Source organism: Xyrauchen texanus, chromosome 3 (assembly GCF_025860055.1).
Source record: "Xyrauchen texanus isolate HMW12.3.18 chromosome 3, RBS_HiC_50CHRs, whole genome shotgun sequence".
NCBI lineage: Eukaryota > Metazoa > Chordata > Actinopteri > Cypriniformes > Catostomidae > Xyrauchen > Xyrauchen texanus.
The window spans coordinates 7,197,723-7,223,012 of record NC_068278.1 but is presented as its reverse complement, the minus strand read 5'-3'; the positions used below and the strand labels follow the sequence as shown (position 1 = coordinate 7,223,012).

The 25,290-nt window shown below is 39.9% G+C and overlaps 1 protein-coding gene across 2 annotated transcripts in view; it reads left to right on the top strand.

The window, feature by feature from the left end:
- The first annotated feature begins 1,858 nt into the window (after window positions 1-1,858).
- The window catches only part of LOC127625194 (disks large homolog 4-like), a 191,179-nt gene continuing 167,747 nt past the window's right edge, over window positions 1,859-25,290 (top strand). The window contains exon 1 of one of the 2 annotated variants that reach the window (XM_052100337.1): window positions 1,859-1,932. In XM_052100337.1, coding sequence (XP_051956297.1) covers window positions 1,903-1,932 — 30 coding nt within the window. In that variant the 5' untranslated portion in view covers window positions 1,859-1,902. Of the gene's footprint in view, window positions 1,933-7,036; window positions 7,299-25,290 lie in introns of those variants that run through there. The other variant, XM_052100319.1, reaches the window with a different exon arrangement.

The following is a 25,290-nucleotide window of genomic DNA, read 5'->3' as shown; positions in this document are numbered from 1 at the left end:
AAGTGTTTAGATGTCATAAGAATTGTGTGAGGACCTGGTTGAAAATTAAGTGTTTTTGAACTTCGTTATTTGTGTGAAAGTGAATAAAAGTTGTTGTTGTTGATGCACCTCTTGTGTTCATATCACCAGGAGACTGTGCATTACGTAAATTGAGCCAAGTAAAAATAATTTAGAAACAATGTAGGTATAGTAACATGATTCTATAAGACCAGGTTGACTGTTTTTGCTTTATGTGGTATATACAGTATCCACCTTATTTTGCAATGCAGAAGTAAGCAGCGGCTACATTTCCAGCAAATGTGTAAAAGTTCAGCTGTTATTGACCACAATGTAAATAAATAGCAGGATAAGAATTTAGTGATATACTGTATGTACTCTGCATCATGTACAGTGAAATGTTGGCCCAATATCCCAATTTGCTAACTTCAACATTTAATTAAAAGAGTAAGTAAATCATTAACTTGTTGATGTGTGTTGTATGAAAGAGATGTAAATAAAATCTGCTTCTTATTTTACCGAGATTGTAACAATGCAGTCCTGTCTCCATGTAAACCTCTGTTCAAATGTACCTGTATAACCTCCAATGATGCCAACAATGTTTCATAAGCCATGCTGGATGCTTGATATGTGTGTCTGTTTACTATACACCGCTAAGAAAGAGAGAATGCTCTCTGACATGAACGGAGAGTAAAATACGTTTATTATTTTGCCAAGATGAAACAAGATGCAATTTTTGTGGAAAGAAAGTTAAAGCATATGACATTTATTGCCAGCCTGTAATATAAAGCAGCATAATGTAGTATTTTTGTATCGCTAAAATAGCTGAAAGTGGTCCACATTCAAGGTTGATAATGGCAGCAACCTAATTTCACTGAAAAATAATGTGGATACTGTGTACATTTTGTGTATGCATGGAATGCCTGGATAACCTACTACATTTACCAAAATGTGCTGTGTATAACCAAAGCACACTGTACGAGATATTGCGTGAGAAGTACTGTATTCCACTACTATGTAGTATGCAGTAAGCAATATGCTAGAATCCCATTCTGAACACAGCTCACTGATTTCACTGCACTCTACAAAGCCACGGCCTCATGACAACAGCCTGGCTATTTACACAGAAACAACTCTGCAGTGTTGCCAAGGCAACGATTACTGAAAGCCATGACAACCAGATTACCCTTGTTATCATCTTTCATATCCTTTCTTTGTCTGTCTATCTTTAAGTGTCCTGTTTTCATATGTTCCTTTTAATACACCCATTCTGTCTCTTTCATTCAAACTGTTGACCTTTTTAAGAGTAATTTTGCTCTTTAACTTGCATTCTCTCTCCATCGCTCTCTCTCACATCTTCACCTCTGCTTCCATCTTTTAATGTCCCCTCCCTCCGCATGCTCTCTCTCTCTCTCTCTCTCTCTCTCTCTCTCTCTCTCTCTCTCTCTCTCTCACTCCACATCTTCTCCAGCTTCAATCTATTTCCTTTTTCTTTCTCCCCCTCTTCAACACCTCTCATCTCTGCCCTCATCCTCCCCTACCCATCTCCTTTCATTTGCTCGTATCCTCTCTTCCGTCTCTCCGTACCTTTTTTATATCTCCCATGCATCTCTCTCCTCGTCATTTCAACGTTTTCTAAATCCTGAACCCAGACCTCTCTTATTTTCTCTCTCTCTCTTTCTCTCCGTCCCTCCCCCTTCCTCTTTATGTCCCCCCTCCCTCCCTTCATACTCTCTGTTCCTCAATGCTTAAGTCAGTCAAAAGAGATCCTGAGAAGAAACGAGGGGCTATTGTCAGGTGCTGAGAGAGTGAAAGAGAGAAGGAGAGTAGGAGAAAAGCTGGAGGGAGAGAGGGGAGAGGGGGGAACGGGGGTTTGGATACATCTCCGCCTGTTTTCACTCTGCCATGGACTGCCTCTGCATAGTGACCACAAAGGTAAGACAATTCAGCCAGGAAATATCTGGTATGGATGCAAGGGGCAAAGTTTCTTCCAATCTACTCTTTCTCTTTCAGGCTTTTGTTTGCTAGTTAACCTCTTCTGCCAGCGTGATGCATTAATGTGAAGGGAGCATGTTGTTCCGATCCCTCTTTGCAGTGATATTTATGGGTTCAGCACTTCTTTGTTCTTTTAGCTGATTATCCGAGCTCAGATTGAAATTCCAAGCTGTTTAAAGGAGCAGCATACATTTGAATTCCCCCCTTTTGCCTCCCTGTGCGTTTTCTGTGAGTGTGAAACTGCAGCTCACTGTGGTGCAGTGTCAGAAAGGAACTTTTTTATTGAGGAGTAATATCTGACCCCTAGAATTGGTTTTAAGAGGCACGCTTTACCTTTTTGAGGGCATTTCTTTTTTTAAACCAAATAAAAGCAAACTTATTTCAAATAGTTCCTTTCAATAAATCTATACCCATGTAAGCAAATCAATGTAAAATACAAAAGTATCTTTACAAAATGATAACTTAGACCCTGAATTCTGATTGGACATGTTGCATTTGAAGCCATTGTAAAATGCCAATTAACCCACACCTGCCACTGCACATTCTATTTTAATGTGCAATGTTGCTACAGTATGTTGCTTGGCAACCATAATCAGCCTACAGTTAATGAACAGGCAAATGAACTTAGTGGAAGAATTGTTCAGTATGATTATTGTTAATGATAAATGTAATTCTTAGGGCTGTCAATTGATTACATTTTTTTTTTATAAATAAATAAAAGATCAATCATATATATATATATATATATATATATATATATATATATATATATATATATATATATATATATATATATCTCGATAGATATAAATATAATATATTAAAATGATTGATATATTTAATATACAATGATGAGCCAAAACATTATGACCACTCACAGGTGAAGCGAATAACATTATTGATCATCTCCTAATAAGGCCTCATGTCAAGGTCCGGGTAGATTAGATGGTAAGCTAACAATCTGTTCTAGTAGTCAATGTGTGAAATGCAGGAGAAATGAGCAGGATTTAAGACCTGAGCGACTTTGACAAGGACCACATTGTTATGGCCAGGCGACTGGGTCGGAGCATCTCTGAAACAGCTAGGCTTGTGGGGTGCTCCCGGTCAACAGTGGTAAGTGCCTACCAACAGTGGTCCAAGGAAGAACAAATGACAAACCGGCGACAGGGTGTTAGGCACCCAAGGCTCATCAATGCTTGGTCTATTGTGGCACATGTCACAAATAACTTTAATGATGGTTAAAGGAGTAATGCACCACCATTGAAAGCACCCACAATGGGCACACAAGTGTCAGATCTGGACCTTGGAGCAGTGGAAGGTCGCATGGCCCTATGAGTCCCATTTTCTTTTACATCATGTGGACGGCCATGTACGTGTGTGCTGTTTACCTGGGGAAGTGATGGCACCAGGATGCACTGTGGGAAGATGACAAGATGGTGGAGGGTGTGTGATGCTGTGGGCAATGTTTTGCTAGGAAACCCTGGGTCTGGCCATTCATGTGGATGTCAATTTGACTCATGCCATCTACCTTAACATCGTTGCAGACCAGGTACACCGCTTTATGGCAATGGTATTCTATAATGGCAGTGGCCTCTGTCAGAAAGATAATGCGCCCTGCCACACTGCATACATTGTTTGGGAATGGTTTGAGGAACATGATGAAGAGTTCAAGGTGTTGCCCTGGCCACCAAATTCCCCAGATCTCAATCCAACAGAGCAACTGTGAGATGTGTTGGACCATCAAGCCCGATCCACGGATGCTCCACCTCACAACTTACAGGACTTGAAGGATCAGCTGCTAATGTCTTGGTGCCAGATACCACAGGACACCTTCTGGGGTCTTGTAGAGTCCATTCCTTGGCAGGTCAGCACTGTTTTAGCAGCAAGCAGAGGACCAACAGCATATTAGGCATAATGTTTTGGTTCATTGTGTATATAATAATTCAAATACATTTCATTATTGTAGCAGTTGAGGAAAGCATTTAATGTATAATACAAAAGTGGCTTTATAAGTCAATATATTGCTTGTTTTCCACATCTTTGAACATAAGTCTCACAATGGTCTGTAATCAGTTTTAACACTGACTTCGCCAATCGGTCTGAACTGTTCTCACATGACACAGTTTTGCATTCCATCACCATTATTTTTGTTGGTCTGTGTACACATACATCAGAAGGATGCTTTTCTGTCTCAACTGTCTCATACCTTAACTCTGCATTTTAGGATGCTTTGTCAAGTTTGAAACTTTGAAAAACAAAGTGGTCTCGAGGTCCCTGCATTCAGTTATGCTCTGTCCAGCAGTATGTGAACACAAGAATGCGTCCTGCTGTTTGAGGTTCCTCATTGTGCCTGTAGAGCTGGTGTTGTGCTGATTGCCCCCTGCTGACTGCTGTTAGCAAAAACATGAATGTGGTACTATTAAGGGAAATAACTCACAACACACAAATTTAAGTTAAGGCACAACAAAAATAAGCCACAACACTAAACAACAAAATTTAGACACCAATAAGTATTTTGTAAGTATTTGTTTTCTGATCATTTTGTTATACTGTGCCTTAATTTCATAATGTTGTGCCTTAATTTAGTTGTGTTATGGTAAAATGTCCTAGTATAATGCTAATTCCCATTGTGTTGCCACTTTTTCGTTGTGGCTTAATTTCATAATGGTTAATTTCTGACCTTGCTGTAGCGTTTAACAGACCCGTGGTGCCAAAGCCTTGAGGGCAGTTTGTGTGTAAGTGTGTATGTGTTGAGGTGAGACACATCCCACTGCTTCTGATGGCATGTGCCTCTTGCCCATGTCGTGTTACTGGCAGAGCACTCCGAATGGTTTATGTAACGTTGGCTGGTGCTTTCTCTCCTGTGCTGGTGTCTATTCTTTCACTTTTTCTCTCGCTCAATGTCTTCAGATTGACTCCCACCTCGCATGCTCCTTCTCAACACTACTGACCTCACTCCCAACAGACCTACTGCACTGAATGTATGCGTAAGACATAGAAAGGTACAGGGAGAAAGAGATGAGAAGGGAGAAATTAGCGCAGTGGCTTATGTGTGGGATGAGATAGAAATGCTGCACTGGTCTTTGGATGTACTTTATTAATGAGAAAAAGGAGGTGTTTTTAGCTAAAACTGGAACTTAGCACCCCGGTTGTTTCCACAGAGGTTGCTCTTTCATCACTCAAATACTCTTTCATCATACATTTTGTTTATGGATATACTTTGTTTCATATATTTCTCTTTGAAGTCCTTTGGTGACATAAAAATAGACACACATGAGACATAAATAAGATTATAGAGCTATACAAGTAATGTGGATAGCATATCTCTGATAATTTGGTCTTGGAACAATATTATAATAGAAGAATTATGTGAGTTCATATTGAAATCTTCCTGCTGAAAAGACCAGTTTCAAACCAGGCTATGATGAATTGCTGGATTGGCTGGGATAGGCAGGTCTGGTTGGTCACCCAGCCTGACCAAATTGGTATTTAGATGAACCCCCCAGTCTGACCAGTCATGCCTCAAACCCCACTAAAATCAGCTAACTCCCTTAAGCAGGTTTGAGCTGTGTTTGTCAGTAGTGTTTTAACTTTTGATTGCAAACTTTGGTATCTTAACAAATCTGAAACTCTAGAGGAGAAATGTGATTAATCTGATTCTTTTTCTCAGAAGAAATATTAGAGAAGCAGGAGACGTTTACAAGCAAAAGTCTCAATTTCTTTGATTAAAGTAATCATGGCTGACTGTGAATACTACATTTCTGAAACTGAAAACTATTGATAAATAATGCTACATCCAAGCCACTAGGTGTCAGTATATGTCCAAGATGACACAAAGACAAAAGTTACTGAGTGCACCTTTAAGACTCCCATATAGTTATAGCAAAATTCTTCACTCTTCACTCCCAGCTAGAAATAAGGTTGAACATTTGGACATCGCCTACACTGTTGGGGCCGATGTTTAGAGGAGCATTTAAAGATGAGATTTGCATTGTCCTTTCAACAGACTATCAATGAGTTATTGATGAGTACATGCCTCATTATATGACTAGAATACAAATTATTTAATGATGATTTAAAGTAATATATACAGTATCAAGTAACAAATGTGCTATCTGTCATGTTTACATCCTGCATTCATGGCACTAATGCTAACATGCTATACATGTCCATAAAATGCACCGGTTATTATCTGTTATTATATTTGATAGATTTTGGTAGACTTAATTGTCAATAAAAATGTATTTAAAAGTAGGTACAAAGTTTTCTTGATATTTTGAACTAGCAAATTGTTTCAAACCACCACAACAAATTCAAAAACACCCATTTTACTTGATTTAGTTCGAAATGACGTCACACTTTCTTTGATTTTTCTAGAAATATATTGGTGCCTTTCTCATTTGTTTCCTAATAAATGCTCTCTAGAATGAGAATATCTCCCACCTGCTTCTGACTATATAGCAAGTATCTAATCATGTTCATGTCTGTGGTATAATGTCCCACATTTTCCCTTTTTTCAATAGGAAATTCATCATCAAAGGAAAGACAACTGCACTCAAGCCAATCTACTGTGACTTAACCCAGTCTATTAAACTCACCAATCTAACAAATTAACCCAGTCTTATCCTATTATGTATTCATTTTAGCACACTGCTAAGCTAATCACTAACCAATTGACATACATTATATATATATATATATATATATATATATATATATATATATATATATATATATATACCATAGTATTAAAGGACTGCCATAGTTAGCTGCCATGGTATTTACATGGTACTCATAGGTACTTGAAAGAATGGAATTAACACTGTTCTTGACTAATCCTTTTTTTGTTAAATTTAGTACAATAGCCTTGTGTCTCTCTGTAGGACTTAACACCTGCTCTCCCCAAGCGTTGTGAGTCATTTCATGACTTTTTGTTGCATCTTTATTTCTTAAGATTCATAAAGTTTGTAGTACGTTATGTTCCTGTTTTCTTGTCGAGTTTGATTCTGGATGAGATTTTTATTGTGTTGCTGGAAATAAAGGCATGTTTTATATTTCGTCAGCATGTGTGTCATATTTTGTTGTCTTTTTTGTTAGTGTGTATGTGTTTGTGTGTATTAGCTCATCTGCGGCCACAGATGCATGTGAATGTCCCTCAGTTCCTGTTGGCTTCATTTGATTTAAGCCTGTTCCCTTGGCAACAGAACCGGGTGCCCATTCGTCAGTTGACAGAAGCAGACAATATGAAGTGGGTGGGAGAGATGAGTGAAGAGAGCGATAGAAAAGATTTCTGCTTATTCGGAGAGGTGTGTATGTGATAACTAATCTGTGTGTGCCTTTGTTACAATCTCTTGTTTATGCTGTTGTTTGTTGGAGTGTCTGAAGATGGCCTATTTGTCTCTATCTGTGTGTGTGTGTGTGTGTGTGTGTGTGTGTGTGTGTGTGTGTGTGTGTGTGTGTGTGTGAGAGAGTGTGTGTGCATAGACATACTGTAATGGTTTACACTTTTAAAGCTTCTTCGGTTGGACTGAAACTGGATCTCTCCCTGTGGTGAATGAAATTGAGCCAAATCTGGCTCCACAGACTGTGACAGTGGATTAATCTAACACACATTGACCAATAAATGTTCTCTCGCTGTATTCAAATGGGCCCTTTTTGTTGCAAAAGGAGTTTTACATGCATATATTTATTTGGCAGACACTTTAAAAAGCAACTGCAATGGTTCATGGTACACTACAAGGCCATGGCCAGCTGCAGTTGCACAGTTCAAACAATACAGAATTCTTCAAATTGTCTAGGCAGAAATTTATAGATTTTACAGTGAGTTGATTCTAGTTGTGGCTCAAACGGCCACATGTTCTGTCAGAATGCACACCAGGTACTGCAGGATCAAAGCAGTGGAGGTCTCACACAGCTTCAGATAGTGAGGTCACTGGGATTGAGGAAAACAAAGTATTCCTGATGCACTCCAGGTGCCAACTGTAGGTGGGGTTGTGCTGGTTCAGATTTAGATGGGCGTTGCCATAAAGTGTTGGTTAGGACACTGAGATATAAAAGAGTATGTAGGCAGGGTTGGGAGGGTTACTTTTTAAATGTATTCCACAACAGATTACAGAACACATGCTGTAAAAATGTAATTTGTATCGTGTTCCGTTAGATTACTCAAAGTCAGTAATGTATTCTAAATACTTTGGATTACTTCTTCAGCACTGGGAGATTTTTTTCCAATTGTTTTGACTATAAAAACTCTACCAGTACAGTAAGACAAAATACACATGTTAAAAATACATTCTTTGAAAAACTGAAATATCTTATTTTAAGGATTTTTAGATATGTTTACTGGAAAACAATACAAAAATTATTATCAAGAATATGATTTTCGCCCTAAATTCAAAGGTCTTACTAGAAAAAAAGACATTATGATCCAACGTGAATTTTCTTAATAAAAAATATGATCGTGTCTGGTAACATGTGCATGTAATATGGCAAGAAATAGCATTTTAGCTTAGTGTAAAGCTGACAATTTACACAAGGTTTATTTCTATTTCTTCTGCTCAAAACTTACTTAAAACTTACTTTTCTTTCTGCTCGTATGAATGTAACACATCATAAGAAAATGTTTCACCGCTGTTCAAATGCACTTTGGATCACATCATTTATATGTATAAATGTTTTTCATCTGAAAGGACTAAATATTAAATGAAACAAATGACAATAAAATGCAAAGTAATCTCTTCAGTAATCAAAATACTTTTTGAATGTAACTGTATTCTAAATACCAATGATTTAAAATGTAACTGTAGTGAATACAGTTAATTATATTTTGTATTTTAAATACATGATCCCGTTACATGTATTCCGTCACTCCCCAACCCTGTATGTAGGGAAGACCAGGGCTAGTCATCACACTAGGAAGATCCACATAGCTATACCTCTGTAACAGAAGAGTCAGAAGATTTCAGATTCAGAGAGTCAAAAGTCAAATGCACAAATGTGAATTCTACCATTCAAAGGAAATTTTCACTTGCATAATATTTTTGTTACTGCTCTTGGTGAAATATGTTTTTGGGACAATTATAGGTATTTCTCAAGAAAGTCAAATTGGGGCAGGTTGTCATGTGTTTTAAATATCTGAAATTTCTCAATTAAAATAGTTTTGGGCCAAAACAATATTTTTTTTGTTTTGGCCCAAAAAGTTCTTTAAAGTTGTAAATATTTTTACATCTTTAAAGAAAATATACCCTGAGAAATATTCATTGTAATAAAAAGTGTGACAACTAGCCCCGGTCTTCCCAATACATACTGCACAAATAAAAATATAAAACCAAAGGGTATTTACAGTGCTGTGAAAAAGAATTTTCACCCATCCTGTTTTTTTGTGTATTTCAAACTAAAATCTAACATAAAACAAAGGCAAACTGAGTAAACATAAAATATAGTTTTTAAATGATAATGTTATTTATTGAAGCAAAAAAGTTATCCAATACCAACTGGTCCTGTTTGAAAAAGTATTTGCCCCCTTAGTTACTAAATCCCAGAATGAAACTGCATTCATAATGGGATATAGCTGGACTAGACCCACCCAGGCCTGATTACTGCCAGCCCTGTTCAATCAAATCAATACCTAAACAGAACTTTTTCAGGAGCATGAAGTTGGCTAAAAGGTCTCACCCAATAGCACTCAAGGTCGAAAGAAATTCCAGAAATTATGAGGAAAAAGGCGAATGTAATACATAAGTCTGGGAAGGATCACAAAGCTATTTCAAAGGCTCTGGGACCCAAAAAACCACAGTGAGAGCCATTATCTCCAAATACAGAAAACTTGCACAGTAGTGAACCTTCCCAGAAGTGGCCGACCTTCCAAAACTCCTCCAAGAGCACAGCGACGACTCAGCCAGGAAGTCACAAAAAAGCCACGGACAACAACCAAGGAACTGCAGGCCTATCTCGCATCAATAAAGGTCACTGTTCATGACCCCACTATCAGTATGTTCCTTCGCCATACAGCAATTCAAGTAAACTTCCCTTTGCATTTTAAAGAATGCAATTTGAAGGTTGTAAAACTTTACTTTACAATGATATCAAGGTGGATAGCAAGCACAACAATGCCTCAACAACATGGGCCGCCATCTTGATTGTTTTGGGCTGAATGTATCACATGATTGTGTCACATATAACAAATATGTCATATTTTTTCGATGTCAATGTCTGCCAGTCTCATATATTAAACTGCAGTCACAGTCAAGGCGCAGACTAAACAGATGGCATTATTATAATATTATTAATGAACAGTATGTGCTGTGACATATTAAGGAACACTATGATTCAGTCACTCTAAACATGATGATGACATTCAGAATTTCTTAATTAGTCACTTGTGATGCATCACAAGTCTATGGAAATAATTTTGATCATGGCGGAAACTAATAGCGAACAAATAAACGTCAGTTAATCATTTAACAACCCCTTTTCCGTAATTAAACACATAAAACGATGCCATCATAAATGCACACAACTTCAAAAAGGGGAATGGTAAAAAAGAAAACTCTCTGAACTCAAACTCACCTGGCATAAACATGTGACATTATAATTCAGGTGTAAATGCACCCAACATGGTGAATATTTTAACCCAGCCTACTGATTATAAGCTATATATAACCTGATGCCTGATGCTAAAATAGGTGTACTTCAGGTGTAAGAAACTAATTTCAAAGAAGCTGTAATTGAAGGATGATCATGTGACACCTATATCGGTCCCGACAGCAAACTCGCAGCTTGTGTGCGAGCGCAGCACAGTGCTGTTTCTCATTTCACATGCAGGCATAGCAGCTAAAAACAAACAAAAAAACAGGCATTTAATTGTAAGGGAATTAGTGAAAGGGTGGAAAATGGCAATGTAATACCAAATTATGGTTGTTTGTGATAAAAAAGAAAAGAAAAACCTTGTCTAGAATATAAAAGGACATCAGTGAAAAATATATAAAAAATGAATGATACATAAAACACTTTTTTTGTAATTAATACTTATGGATATGGTTGTAGGTGTGTGTTAAAACTATGATGTGCCCCCACTGAATAAACCACAGCAGAACACATTTTAATCAGCACCACTAAACTTTCAGTTTAACAACTACTAAAATTTCTTAAAATTTTCTAACAGTTACAACTCTTACTTGACCTTTTACTCACCAACAGGAGCAAAAAAGAGTCGATAGTGGAGATTTTTGGGGAGTATAAGTGTGATTCATTCACAGCTTTTGTTGTCAGTAATGACTGAGATTGTTTAAACAAGTGCTGCTTGTAATGGTGGCGGGGCGGCTCTGTGCCTCATCCACAGTTGATTTGGTGCAAACAGCTAAATCCTGTTTTCTCAGCTGTCACAAGGCAGATTTATTTCATGCTAATGACTGTGAGTGAGATTTGCTTGTTTTGAAATTAAATGATCGGTTCATTTTGATTAACCCTGTGAAAGAGAATTTAATGGACAGTTCATGTAGCTCTCGGGGTGTGTTCAAGATACAGGCGAGAACGTCTTTCCATAGGAAAGAAAAATCCCAAATAAGACCTCTTTAATATCTCAATTGTTTGTCCAAAAGATATGGGATGCATTTTTTACTCCTTGTTAAAAGTTTTCTTTTTTTCTTTTTTGCGGTCTTAACTATGCTCGATTATTTGGTCAGTTTCATTTTGTAATTTACATTTAGCATTGTTTTCTCCCTGCTGTCCGTCACCATATAAGAACAGACCTGCAACCCATTTTCAGGTTGCAGCCAACCAGGTAATAAGCATTGCTTTAAAGCTCTCTTGAATTTGTTCTAAATCATCAGATGTGGCATTATGATACCTTGAAAGCTGGTCTGAAAGCAGTTTACTTAAAGGTACCTGCTGTTAAGCCACTTACTGACAGCACAGTGAGGTATCAAGGCAGCTGCCTTCTGTTTCAGATGTACCCATTGACGTTCCCAGCTATGAAGAGGAGAATGTGTGCAGTTCTGTGATGTGCTGCAGTAACAGAACTTTGAAAGTGATTTGAGACAGACTGAAGTATGTCTCCATGGATATTAACAAGCCTTTTTTTTAAACCGTTCACACGTCTGTGAGAGTGGGAAATAGCTGGAGATTGGCACAACGTGTGATTACGTAAATAAAAAATATGTGTGTGTGTGTGTATGTGTGTGTACCTGTGTGTGTTTGTATGAATACTGGCTGTGACAGGACCAGTTTGGCTAACATACAGGAGGCAGATGGCCTATTTAAAATGGGAAGGCTTCACTGGCGGGCCAAGTTAACTGGTGTTCACCCTCCATTATTATGTTCTCAAATCAGCCCATCAGATCCAGATCACCCAGCATATCATATTTCACACACTAAATTTAACACTTTGCAGGGTACCCACGGTCATGGAAAATGGAAACATCAAGGAATTTAAAATAGTGTTTTCCAGCCCTCAAAATAATAAAATCTTAAAAGTTGTGGAAAGTTCTATAAAAAAATATTATTTTCACACCTTGCATTGGTGTATAGCCGGGGCAGCTGTGACTCAGGTGGTAGAGTGGGTCGGCCGCTAATTGCAGGGTTGGCGGCTTGAATCCCAGCCCACACGACTCCACATGCCGAAATGTCTTTGGGCAAGACACTGAATCCCAAGTTGCTCCCAATAGCAGGCTAGCGCCTTGCATGGCTGCTCTGCCGCCATTGGTGTGTGAGTGTGAATGTGTTTGTGAATGGGTGAATGGGACACAGTGTAAAGCGCTATATAAGGTATAAGGTTAAAAAAGTCGCTATATAAGTTCAAACCATTTACCATTTAGCAACCCGGTACATATCAATAAAGAATGTACAAAATGCCCAGATAGTGTAACATTTTCAAAGCATTTTCGAGACAATTAGAAATGTATATACTAGAAAGTATTCTGTTACATATTGAAGTTTTATATGAAAATATTGATGCAACAAATGATAGAACAGGATGCATTACTTTCATGTTGAAATTTGATAAGATGCAACTGGCTTTCAAAAACATATTGAGCTACACATATGTATTTTCTCAAGCACTTATTGAGTCTAAATAGACGTATGGCTTCCAGAATTTCAGTTGTACACCCAAATGTTAATAGCCAAATCAAATTGTTCACATGCTACACTTGCTATATTGTTTACTTCCATTGTTTACTACATTGCTTTTTCATTAAATAGTTAATTTTTGTTAATCGGGATTAACATATTTACCGTTAATACAGCATAAACCAACATAAACACTGGTTGAAGGGACGTAACCTTTGTAATGTGTCCGCCCAGATTCTAGGCGACACACACACACACACACACACACACACACACACACACACACACACAAACAGCAGTGATTCAGTGTTAGTGATTAAATGATTGAGAAAGGACTTCTTAATCTAGGCTTGTTATTTGTTGTACAAAACAAGCCTAGATGGAACTCCAAGTCGTAACTATCACCAAAACACAGAATGAAATATTTTTGTCTTCAAGCACTTTTCATGTGGAGTTCAAGGAGGCACTTCACGCTGACACCCTGATGCGATTGGCTATCCACTTTATTACAGAAATGCTATTTAATTACAGTCTGCAGTCTGATTAATATTGTGGAGGATGAGAGTATAAAAGATGTAATGCCCATTGCAATGAACATTTTCTATTCTAAAAAGCTTCCATTCTATTTTAAAAGGAGACTAGTTCTTTTGTTTTCCTAGTTTTGGATCATCTTCAGGAGTGCGCGGTTCCCAGCGCTGGCAAATTGGAGATTTGGTGAAATAAGGTTTGTGTCAATCTATTTATATATATATAAAAATAGTACTTCACACTAGAAAATGCAAAGATGCTGTTCCATAATAAGAACAGAACAGCTCATATGACGATTAATTAGCCTCATTAGCTTTGACTTTGCTAACCTGTTATACCCACTGGATCTTGAATGCATTTGTTTTTCACTTTTCCTGATTTTTGAGTGATTCAAACGTCACCTATTGTCAAAATTCTATATTCTAAATGTTTTTGTCCCCTTTTTCTACCCAATTTGGTATGCCCAATTCCCAATGTGCTTTAAGTCCTCATGGTTGCGTCGTGACTCGCCTAAATCTGGGTGGTGGAGGAGGAATCTCAGTTGCCTCCACGTCTGAGACTGTTAATTCGTGGATATTATCACGTTGCTTGTTGAGCGCTTTACTGTGGAGACATAGTGCGTGTGGAGGCTTCACGCTATTCTCTGCGACATCCACGCACAACTCACCATGCACCCCATTGAGAGCAAACCACATTATAGGGTCAATTTTGTTGCTAAGGAGACTTGGCTGGAGTCACTCAGCATGCCTTGGCATCGAACTCACGACTCCAGGAGTGGTAGTCATCGTCTTTACTCGCTGAGCTACACAGGCCACCCTGCATTCTAAATCTTAAATATGTCACATACTTGATTTTCTTAGACTTAATTAAAAGTCTAGAACACCTAGTCTACAAAGGACTTGAGCGGTGTGGCACAAACATAAAAGCCGTTTCACATCACTCGCGTCACAGGCTTCAGAGCTTCAACATATTGCTCAACGCAAGTGTCATTTGGAGCTTTGACTAACACATGAAAAGCATTGGTCTGAGAACATGTATTTGAGGTTAGAGTAGAACAAAGCCCTGCGAATTCATTTGCAGAAAGTATTAAATTGAATGTCCTGGGATATGCTTGAGGTGACTTAAAATTTTAACTTTAAAGAACATTAATGTAATTATTAATGGATAAAAATTAATTATGAGAAATTCGATTTCGTTTTTTAAATATTACTTGTTGCTTAAACGCGTCAAAAGACAGATGTATATTAATTTAGACACATATTTATTAACTGTGCTTCCTGTATTCTTTGAGGCTTATATATATATATATATATCTTTCTGTCTGTCTTTCATAGGTTAAATATGTGTGAAACAAATATTGTGACATATATATTGTGACAGCAGGCTAAGATGTCAAGGCCTACATCCTAACAAAGGTTTAAGATTTAACAAATTTGTATAATGTATACCAATTGTGTGTATAGTGCATATCCATTAACATTTGGAGTGTTTGGCATGTATATGATGATGTTGTTGTCTTTTTTGGGTGGTATTTTGTCTTTATATTATATTATGTGGACTCTGCTTAGTGATTAATTGAATGATTGATTAATGATTGAAGCTCATTAGCCGCTGCCAATTAAGAATCACTTAATAAGGTACTGGTGTGTGTTTGTTCTCATGCCCTGATGAAGGCAGCAAGTCTGCTGATATGTTTTGGCTTTGTAATGTTTTTTGCCTAATAAAATACTTTTGTATTTGGAGATTGAGTGCCTTGCTCGGTTTAAACTTTAATTTTATGTTGATAGCTAGGTTAGGTGCTGGGTTGTTTTCTGTAACCCAAGTTGTTGGGTTGGATTAACACAGTGCTGAGTTGGTGCAACCCAGCGCACTACATGGGTTAGTCTTTGTAACCAACACAGCTGGGTTAATTAAACCCAATGCAACGTTGGTGCAATATTAAACCAGCGCTGGGTTGAGAATTGGATTATTTTTACCCAGCATTTTGAGTGTATGTGAACATGAATATGGAATACTGATAATTCACCATCATTGCAAATATGGTGACCAGATATAGTAGTAATTTGCATAAATATAGTACAAATTTTACTTATAATAAACAAGCAAATAGATAATATGTGATAGTATACTTATAAAGACATGAAATAATCATAAAAATATCATTTATAGAAGCGCAAATATACATTGTGAAACTATTACTCATCTCCGGTCACTAACGATCCTATACACTTTTAGTAACTAAGTGTAAAGGGGTTCAAAGGGAAAAGAAGAGGTGAGAACTGGCTTGAGGGTGCAATTCATAATTTAATAGTGAACTAAACAAAAGCCAAATAACAACAAAACATGCAGGACAGCTGCCTGAAGCTCTCTCTCTCTTAAACTATCGTCTTCGGTCGCCTTTATCCCTCGCTTGTCTCATCAGGGTGATTGGGGTCCGGGCGTGCGTCATTCCGGCCCGGCCCTCCCTCCTCCACGTTACACTAAGCAATTGGAAACAATAATTATTTGTGGAAATTATGGCTTTGTTACACTATTGGTAAAAGAAAGGTTTAGGGCACTAAAGAGGTGGGGGCATAACTCCAAAAATGATGAGAGGATCACTAAAGACCCAAGGTATACATTTTATATATATATATATATATATATATATATATATATATATATATATATATATATATATATATATATATTATACATTTTGTATACTTTGTGTATTTGGGTAAACTTGGCCAATTCAGACATTCAGTATCTATTCTGAAGTCATGACCAATAACCTTTATTATATTATATACCTATACGACTTTGCCTTTTTCTTTTAGAAAATACTAATAACCAGTGTCGGTGAGTAACTAACAAACAAACAAACCTAAAAGTGTCAGTAGCGTGAGAGTATCTCAGATGTTTCAAAAGAGTGTAGTTTTTTTCTTTAACAAGCTGCTTTTTCCAATAATTATGGGTGTAGCTTTACAAAATGCAACATTGCTGTTTTATGTTACATTATATTAAGCACACAGTTTTACAACCAAGTAAGCTGAGGAAATAATCTCACGCGCGCTGTTAAAATGCCAAATACCGATTTGCATTTATAAAATGTGGGTTTGTATGTCTAGAAGAGACAGAAATAGAGACAAAGAGAGAAAAGAGGTGGACAGAGAGAGAAGAGAGAACTAGATTTGTAAGGAATAGCAAAGGGAAATAGAGGATCTTATCTCTGCCCACTGTAAAGCCCTGGGTATGATGTACCCACAAACGAGAGATAAACTTTCACATTGCTGTCCATTGACACACTGTTGAGTGTGTGTGTGTGTGTGTGTGTGTGTGTGTGTGTAGGTTTAGGTGGTTTACGAGGAAATTTTTTAGGTGACAAACTGGTAGATACATATTGGTATTATGCACTAAATGAGGTTTATGAGGACATTTCTAGTTTCCCCATAATTCAAATAGCTTAAAAACGATGTTTTTTTAAATGTAAAAATGCAGATTTTGTTCTTTTCTGAGGGTTAGATTTAGGGTTGGGGTTATGGGATAGAATCTATAGTTCGTACAGTATAAAAATCATTATGTCACGAGTCCTCATAAGGATGGTCTTTTGATTTGGTCTTTTTTTACTCTGAGGTCTTTGAGTTCATGTGTCCCTCCACCCATCTGTCTTTTTGCTCTTAGTCACTGTAGGCACTCAACACCTTTTCTCTTTTGTTTGAAACTTTGCTTCTCAATTGTTTACAGTATTGAGATCAGATGAAGAGCAAATGGAGACATTTGATTAGGTTTCCTGCTTCTCAAAATGTTGAAAAAAATTCCCCAGTAATCTCACATATCTCCTCTAGAGTTTCAGAACACCTATTTCCTATTTTCTATAGGTTTATATTTTTATTTACATTTATCTGAGATGAAATTGCAATTTCAATGCAAAATAACTTTGAACTCAATTAAGTCTCCAGAGATACGAAAGAGCAACTCTGCACAATAAAATGTTCCTGTAATTGATCCATTCTAATCCAATCCCTCCCCATCGTCCTGCAACGGTAACCTCTATTTGAAATCACTCTCAATGGCTCCGTTGTAAAACCTGAGTTGCCTTGCTGTCTACAATGGCAATGGAGGTGTCAATTATCTTATATTATCATGTGTTTAACCGCAATAAGTTTTATTACACCTATAATATTTATTATAAATATATTAGTGTAGTTACATTACACAATCATATTGATATTTTAGATCCCCTAAACAGATGCCTAAACTTAACCACCTTTCAACAATATAAAAGATGTAACAGCAGATAAATGTACATGTAATGTCACAATAAGTTTATTTACATTACACTATTAAATAGATATTTTTGAGCACCTAACCCAACCCCTAAGCCAGGCAACGTATTGTTTATTTCCATATTAGTGAACATTAGACTATCACTGGCCTACAGTCCACATCAATCCATTTTGTAAATCTATCCAAGATACATTTATTAAAAGGGCTTTTATAAGGCCATGCCAGTGTACACATGCGTCAGACAGACGCTTTTGCAGTGTCTCACTTTTGTTGCTTTGCATCATAAACACTGCATTTTTAGGTCTCTGTATCAGGTTAAAATAGGAAAAACAGGCTTCAAAATCCCTGCATTCGGAATTGAACTACATCCAGCTTTGTTGAAACACAAGAACGGGTTCTCATCTTGTGCTGTTGCTAGTGTCAAGCAAGCCTGAGTGTGGTTTGTTCTTTGTACAGCTGCAAATTGCTGGAGCTTACTGCCCCCTGCTGAAAACACATGGTACTTCAAGCTTGAATTGCTTAGATGGTAGGAATATTCCTTATTACATTACGGGAACATGATGATTTGCGTTATTTTTTTAACACGTTATTTTTTATATCATCGATTTATATCATTTTATATAAATCGACAGCCCTAATCTACTGTATATACACACACACACATATATATATATATATATATATATATATATATATATATATATATATATATATATATATATATATATAATAAACCATTCTAATCTAATCTGGCTTGCTGATCAGGCTGGTCTGTTTGCTGATTTTAGAGGATTTTGACACTTTGACCAGGCTTTGAGACCAGCTGGCCGATCAGCTAAACCAGCTGACCACCAACTTGACCAGGCTGGGAGACCAGCTAGACCAGCTTAAACCAGCTAACACCAGCTTAACTTGATGACATTTTTTAAGCAATGTTATTATAAAAATTGAGCTTGCTTCATCCGCCATCAGGGTTGGGAGGGTTACTTTTAAAATGTATTCTACTACAGATTACATTTTTTAATATTTAGTTACATTACTAAATATTAACATATTTAGTTACATTACTCAAGGTCAGTAATCTAATCTAAATACTTTGGAGTACTTTTTCAGCACTGGTAGATTTTCTTTCACTTCTTTAGACTATAAAAATCGTCTAGGTTATGTATGTAACCTCCGTTCCCCGATGGAGGGAACGAGACGTTGTGTCAGAGAAGTCTCTCTTGAGTGCCGATATTCACCTCTGAACTATGAAAAAAGGCCAATGAGAGTTGGCAACCAGTATTTGCATGTCCCGCCCCCGGATATACGGGTATTTAAGCGGCGCAAATACGGGAGTTCATTCAGGATATTTCTGAGGAGCCGGAAATCGTCCGGCTACAACAGTGGCTCGGCTCAGCGACGTGGCAGGGGAGACACAACGTCTCGTTCCCTCCATCGGGGAACGGAGTTACATACGTAACCTAGACGTTCCCCTTCCGTCGCTCTCTCCACGTTGTGTCAGAGAAGCGACACTAGGGGTCCACTTATAAAGTGCCATGCGCTGAGCCGTGTACGAGCAGGTATACCTATGTGCAAAATGACCAACTGCATCAGGCTGCACGTACCCTTCCCCAATGCCCCATTTAAGCCATCAGACTCCTTATTGTTACCCTGGAGGGGGGAACAAGGTGATGGCCGCCAACATGGGAACGGGCCAGCCTGGCTGGGCCTCTTTTCTCTCTTCACCAGGGAGAACTGCTGGGCAAAGTCCTCAACGGTGTCGCCGAAGAGGCCGAACTGGGAGACAGGGGCGTTGAGAAAGCGAGTCTTGTCGGTTTCACGCATCTCAACCAAATTCAGCCATTGCTGACGTTCCTGGACCACCAGTGTGGCCATCGCCTGCCTGAGCGCCTGCGCTGTGACCTTCGTTGCTCTTAGGGTGAGGTCGGTCGCTGAGCGCAGTTCCTGCAGCGTGTCGGGATCAGGGCCACCCCCGTGCATGTTTCGGAGTGCCTTGGCTTGGTGGACCTGCAGGAGAGCCATGGCATGCAGGGCGGAAGCGGCGCGTCCGATAGCGCTGTAGGCCTTCGCGGTGAGCGAGGATGTTGCTCTAAATGACCGGGAAGGGAGTGCAGGGCGACCCCGCCCATGTATCCGCGGCGCGTTCCGCCGTCGAGGGTGGTGAGGGCAGATGAGCAGGTGGCGGTGTGACGAGTGGAGAGGGGTGCTCTCCACGAAGACGTCAGCTCATCATGCACCTCCGGGAAGAATGGAACCGGGGGGGGGGGGGCGAGGCTGTGAACGGTGCCAAGCACCCAAGAACCAGTCGTCTAGCCGTGATGGCTGTGGGGAGGATGGAGGGTTCCAGTCCAAGCCCACGCTGTTGGCTGCCCGGGAAAGCATATCGGACATCTGCGCGTCGGCCTCTTCCTGGGCGTGCAAGCCCGAAGGCGGCAGCCCAGAGGAGTCTTCGGCGTCAGATCCCACACCCTCCGATGTCGCGGCGAACTCGTCTGCTTCCATCGCAAGAGGGTAGGCAAACTGGCTGTGAGGCGAGTCGCCGTCACCTTGAGCGGGGCCGGGAGTCAACGAGCGTGTCGGGGCGCCATCCCCGAATCGCATCCATCGCCAGCCGCATCATCCTCAATCCCGCGGGGGGCGGCTGGAGTGGCTTGCTTATGGTTGTAAGCAAGCCGCGACCGCAACGTTGTCATGGTCATGTTCTCGCAATGAGAACATAAACCATCCACAAACGCAGCCTCGGTGTGATCGCTGCCCAGACACACGAGACAACGCCTGTGGCCGTCGGAAGCGGAGAGTACTCTACCGCATCCAGGAACAACACAGGGGCGGAAGGGCATCTTGAAAAAGACGCGTCCTTAAAAGGACGTTCAACGCCGCTGTGTTTTGCTCTTTTAGAGGAAATTACTCTTTTAAAATAAAATCACTATTTTAAGAAAAAAGAACTCGAAAGAGATCTTTAATATTCTGCTCTGTCGAAGCGCTCAGGGGCAAAAAATACACAGCCGTGCAAACAGGAGAAAGCCGCTGTTGTGCGCCGTAAGATCCAACAGCATGCAGCAGAGGATAGCAGGAACTCGGTGTGTAAACGCAGCAGTTGCAGACACGTCCATCGGCTCCGGAGAAATTTTCTGAATGAACTCCCATATTTGCGCTGCTTAAATACCTGTATGTCCGGGGGCGGGACATGCAAATACTGGTTGCCAACTCTCATTAGCCTTTTTTCATAGTTCAGAGGTGAATATCGGCGCTCAAGAGAGACCCCTAGTGTCGCTTCTCTGCCACAACGTGGAGAGAGCGACAGAAGGGGAACTGCCAGTACAGTAAGACAAAAAATATGTTAAATGTAAAAATACGTTATTTGAAAAGCCTAAATATCTTATGCAGTGTTGCTTCTTAAACAAGAAAAAGCAAACTGATGTTGGTTTATGGATTTTTAGATATTTGTATGGAAAAACAATACAAACATTCTCATCAAGTATAATATTTTTGCTTTAATGTCAAAGGTCCTAGCAGAGTAAACAATTATGATCTAACGTGGATTTTCTTGATAAAAAATTAATGATTGTGTCTGGTAACAGGTGCCTGTTAAATGGCTAGAAATCGCATTTTAGCTTAGCGTAAAGCTAAGGTTTATTTCTATTTCTGCTGCTCCAAACTTACATCAAACTTACTTCTCTGTCTGTCCGTATGAATGTAACACTGAATAGTGAATTAACTAAATATAAAATGAAACAAATGACATTAAAATGTAAAGTAATCTCTTCAGTAATCAAAATACTTTTTGAATGTAACTGTATTACCCACAATTTAAATTGTACCCATACTTAGTATTTTTAATTCGTAATCACGTTACATGTATTCCATTATTTACCAACCCGCCATAGAGGGGTCTTTTTCGACTGAACTTTTCACAATGGATTCTCAGATTTCCTTCTCTGTGAAGGATTCAAATGATGCTGCCTTCGAATTTGGGCAAAAGAAGGTATGTTAGAAGGCCGCATAATCATTCTGTTGGAACAGCTTTCATGTCTGGAGTGCACCTGTGATGCCTTCAAATGCAACCTCTGTCGACTTTGGGCTAGAGCCTGTGTCTAAATATTACCTCCTTTCTTTATATTTCAATTTTTATTATTATTTTGAAACAAGCTAAACACAACAATATAATAAACACACATGAAGACCCATAGATAGATCCAAAGACAACGTGCTAGGATATGTCCTACTTTATTTAATTAATATTTTTGCTCATAGTATGCTCTCTCTTCCTCCCTTTCTCTCTTATTATAGACTGTTTAGATGAATAATACATGTTAGAGATGTAAGTTGGTGAATGTCAACATCTGTGCTGTGTCCAGGGTTCGCTCCTATACGAGGCAGCAGAGCTACCAAGCCAACTAGCACACACAAAATGATATAATTAAAATACTCACCTAAATTACAGTATATAGCTATCCCAAAAATGGCTTTCAGTTTGGTTCAAATAAAACATATGGGTATATACTAAAGCAAAATTATCTCTTAGGAAGCATAGCATGGTATATTTAGCTACCACCTCCAGTGTGTGAGCTTCTGTGTGGCTATATTCAGAATGCTAGCATACTACTTGCTGACTACTCCAAAAACTACAGCAAATTTCTGCCAACATTTTTATATTAAGGTAACAAATAATGCATTATGTAATGGTAAACATTTTTAACAGTACTATGCTACACTGTTGTCACTTGAAATGTGATAAGCACCATGTTATTATCTTAGTATCTCAATATCTTATCTTAGGCTATTTTGCATTTTGAATTCATTAACACACACACAAACACACACATGTTGGTGTGGCTATCCTTATGAGGACTCCCTTATGAGTAAAACCACCCAAACCCACCCATCCACACACACACACAAATCAACTTGCCTTGGTTAATTATTCATTTATGCCTCCACAGCTCTCGGCTCAGTTTAGGTTGACAAGTGTGTCATGGAATAGTGTGTCAGAGTTTTTCCACATGTGTGTATATGTCAGGGCTTGTTTAAGTAGAATTAGTGTGGGTGAATGTGTTTGTGTGTGTGCACGTACTTGTAGGTGACATGGTCAAGTATGCATTGTGTTGATTAACAGTGGAAAGTGTGTACATGTTGAGTTGGGCTTGCTGCTGCATTTAGGGCTAAATGTTATTGTAAAAAGGATCGAACACTACCTCATGTATCAGGACACTTGATATGGCTGTGAGTCAGACTGTGTGTGTGTGTGTGTGTGTTTGTTTGCATGGGCAACGGTAAGGCTTTTGTTTGTGCAAGATGTTTTCAGATGTGATAAACTCGTAACATGGGACAGTAGGGCTGTGAAAAGGGCTGAGAAACTAATTTAGAAACTTTCACTTAAATATTAACAAAATTGTAATTATATGCATATTTTAAAGATTATTTCAGTAAGGGGAAAAGTTACAGAAAATCACAGATCACAAGGGTTTTAAATAAATGTTGTCTCCCATAGGGGCGGTCACGGTACACTTCGCGCTCCACTCACTCCCAGTGAAACAAATCAGAATACGGAAATGCAAGCTCATGTGAACAAATTTCGTACAACGCTGTGTACCAAAGTTCAAGATTCGTGAACTCGAATGCGAATGGGTGACAAGACCAATAGAGGTGAACTCTTGGTTCAGTTCAAAGTATACATTTTACATATTGCTGTGTGCTTTTATTGTTGCAGGAAAGCGAGAAAACTGTATATTTTAACATTTTGAATATTATATTATTTGTTATTTGGGAAATGTTATTTATGAAAACGTTTTTGTTACGTATGTAACCTCCGTTCCCCGAGGGAGGGAACGACACGTTGTGTCGGAGAAGTGACACTAGGGGTCTCTCTTGAGCGCCGATATTCACCTCTGACCTATTGAAAAGGGCCAATGAGAGTTGGCAGTCAGTATTTGCATACCCCGCCCTGCATCCGGGTATTTAAGCGGGGGAAATACGGAAGTTTAGTCAGGATTTTTCTGAGGAGCCGGAATGGTCCGGCCACAACAGTGGCTCGGTTCAGTGACATGGCGGAGGAAAGACACAACGTGTCGTTCCCTCTCTCGGGGAACGGAGGTTACATACGTAACCAAACGTTCCCCTTCTGTCGCTCTCTCCACGTTGTGTCGGAGAAGCGACACTAGGGGACCCATTCCAATCTTGCCATGCCCTGAACCGTGTACGTGAACCGCCGATACAGAGGCGGGCAGGGATTTCATCCAGTGCCGCGCATCGTCTGTACCTGGCTGCACGTACCCTTCCCCAATGCCCCATAAGAACATCGGAATCCTTCTAGTTACCCTGGGAGGGAACAAGGCGATGTTTGCCAACATGGGAACGGGCCAGCCTGGCTGGGCCTCTTTTCTCTCTATGTTTCTCGCATAGAGCAATCACGGCCGGGGCCCTTACATGCATATAGGGAAGGGGGTCTTACCCAGACCCTGCGGAGACCACACCTGCCCTTTTTCTTGGGGAGGAAAAGTGCTAGACACGTCACACGGCCGTCTTAGGGCTCGTGTGGAAAGTATGGTGCGGTGGTAGATCCAGCCTCGAAAGGGGGGAGTTGCTACAGCACGGCGACCGGGGCAGCTGTAACTGCCTAAGGGAGACACGGGGGTCCACTCGTAAGGGGACAGAACTGTGGAATTACACACAGGGGGAGTCCGAGCAGGAGGCCTTACCTATGGAGCACCTATACCAGTACAGGGTAGCCATCAGGGTACCCGCAGTGGCTTGGGTCGGCAAGTTCCTCCGCTGAACCGCGGACCCGGAGGGCTGGGGACGAATCGACCAGGGTCCCAACTCGGAGTGGGGCGCACTGGGAAGAAGGCGCACTACTTTACCTTGACGTCAGGAAAAGGGCGCTGGGTGCAAGCAATCCACCCGGCCGGTCAACGCGGAGGTTGTAAAACCTCGCGAAGGTGTTGGGTGTTGCCCAACCCGCGGCTCTACAGATGTCTGCTAGGAAGGTGCCCTTGGCCAGTGCCCACGAGGACGCAACACCCCTTGTTAAGTGAGCTCGGATCCGCAAGGGTAGGGGCACGGCCTGGGTGTGATAAGCCAGTGTGATGGCGTCGACAACCCAGTGGGCGAGCCTCTGTTTGGAGACGCCATTCCCTTTCTGCCGTCCCCCAAAGCAGACAAAGAGCTGCTCAGAGCGTCTGGTGCTCTGTGTGCGGTCCAGGTAAATGCGCAGGGCGCGCACTGGACATAGCAACGAAAGGGCTGGGTCTGCCTCCTCCCGAGGCAGCGCTTGCAGGTTCACTACCTGATCTCGGAAGGGTGTGGTAGGAACCTTGGGCACATAGCCTGGTCGCGGTCTTAGGATCACAGACGTATCTGCCGGACCGAAATCCAGGCAAGTGTCGCTGACAGAGAACGCATGCAGGTCCCCGACCCTCTTGATAGAGGCGAGCG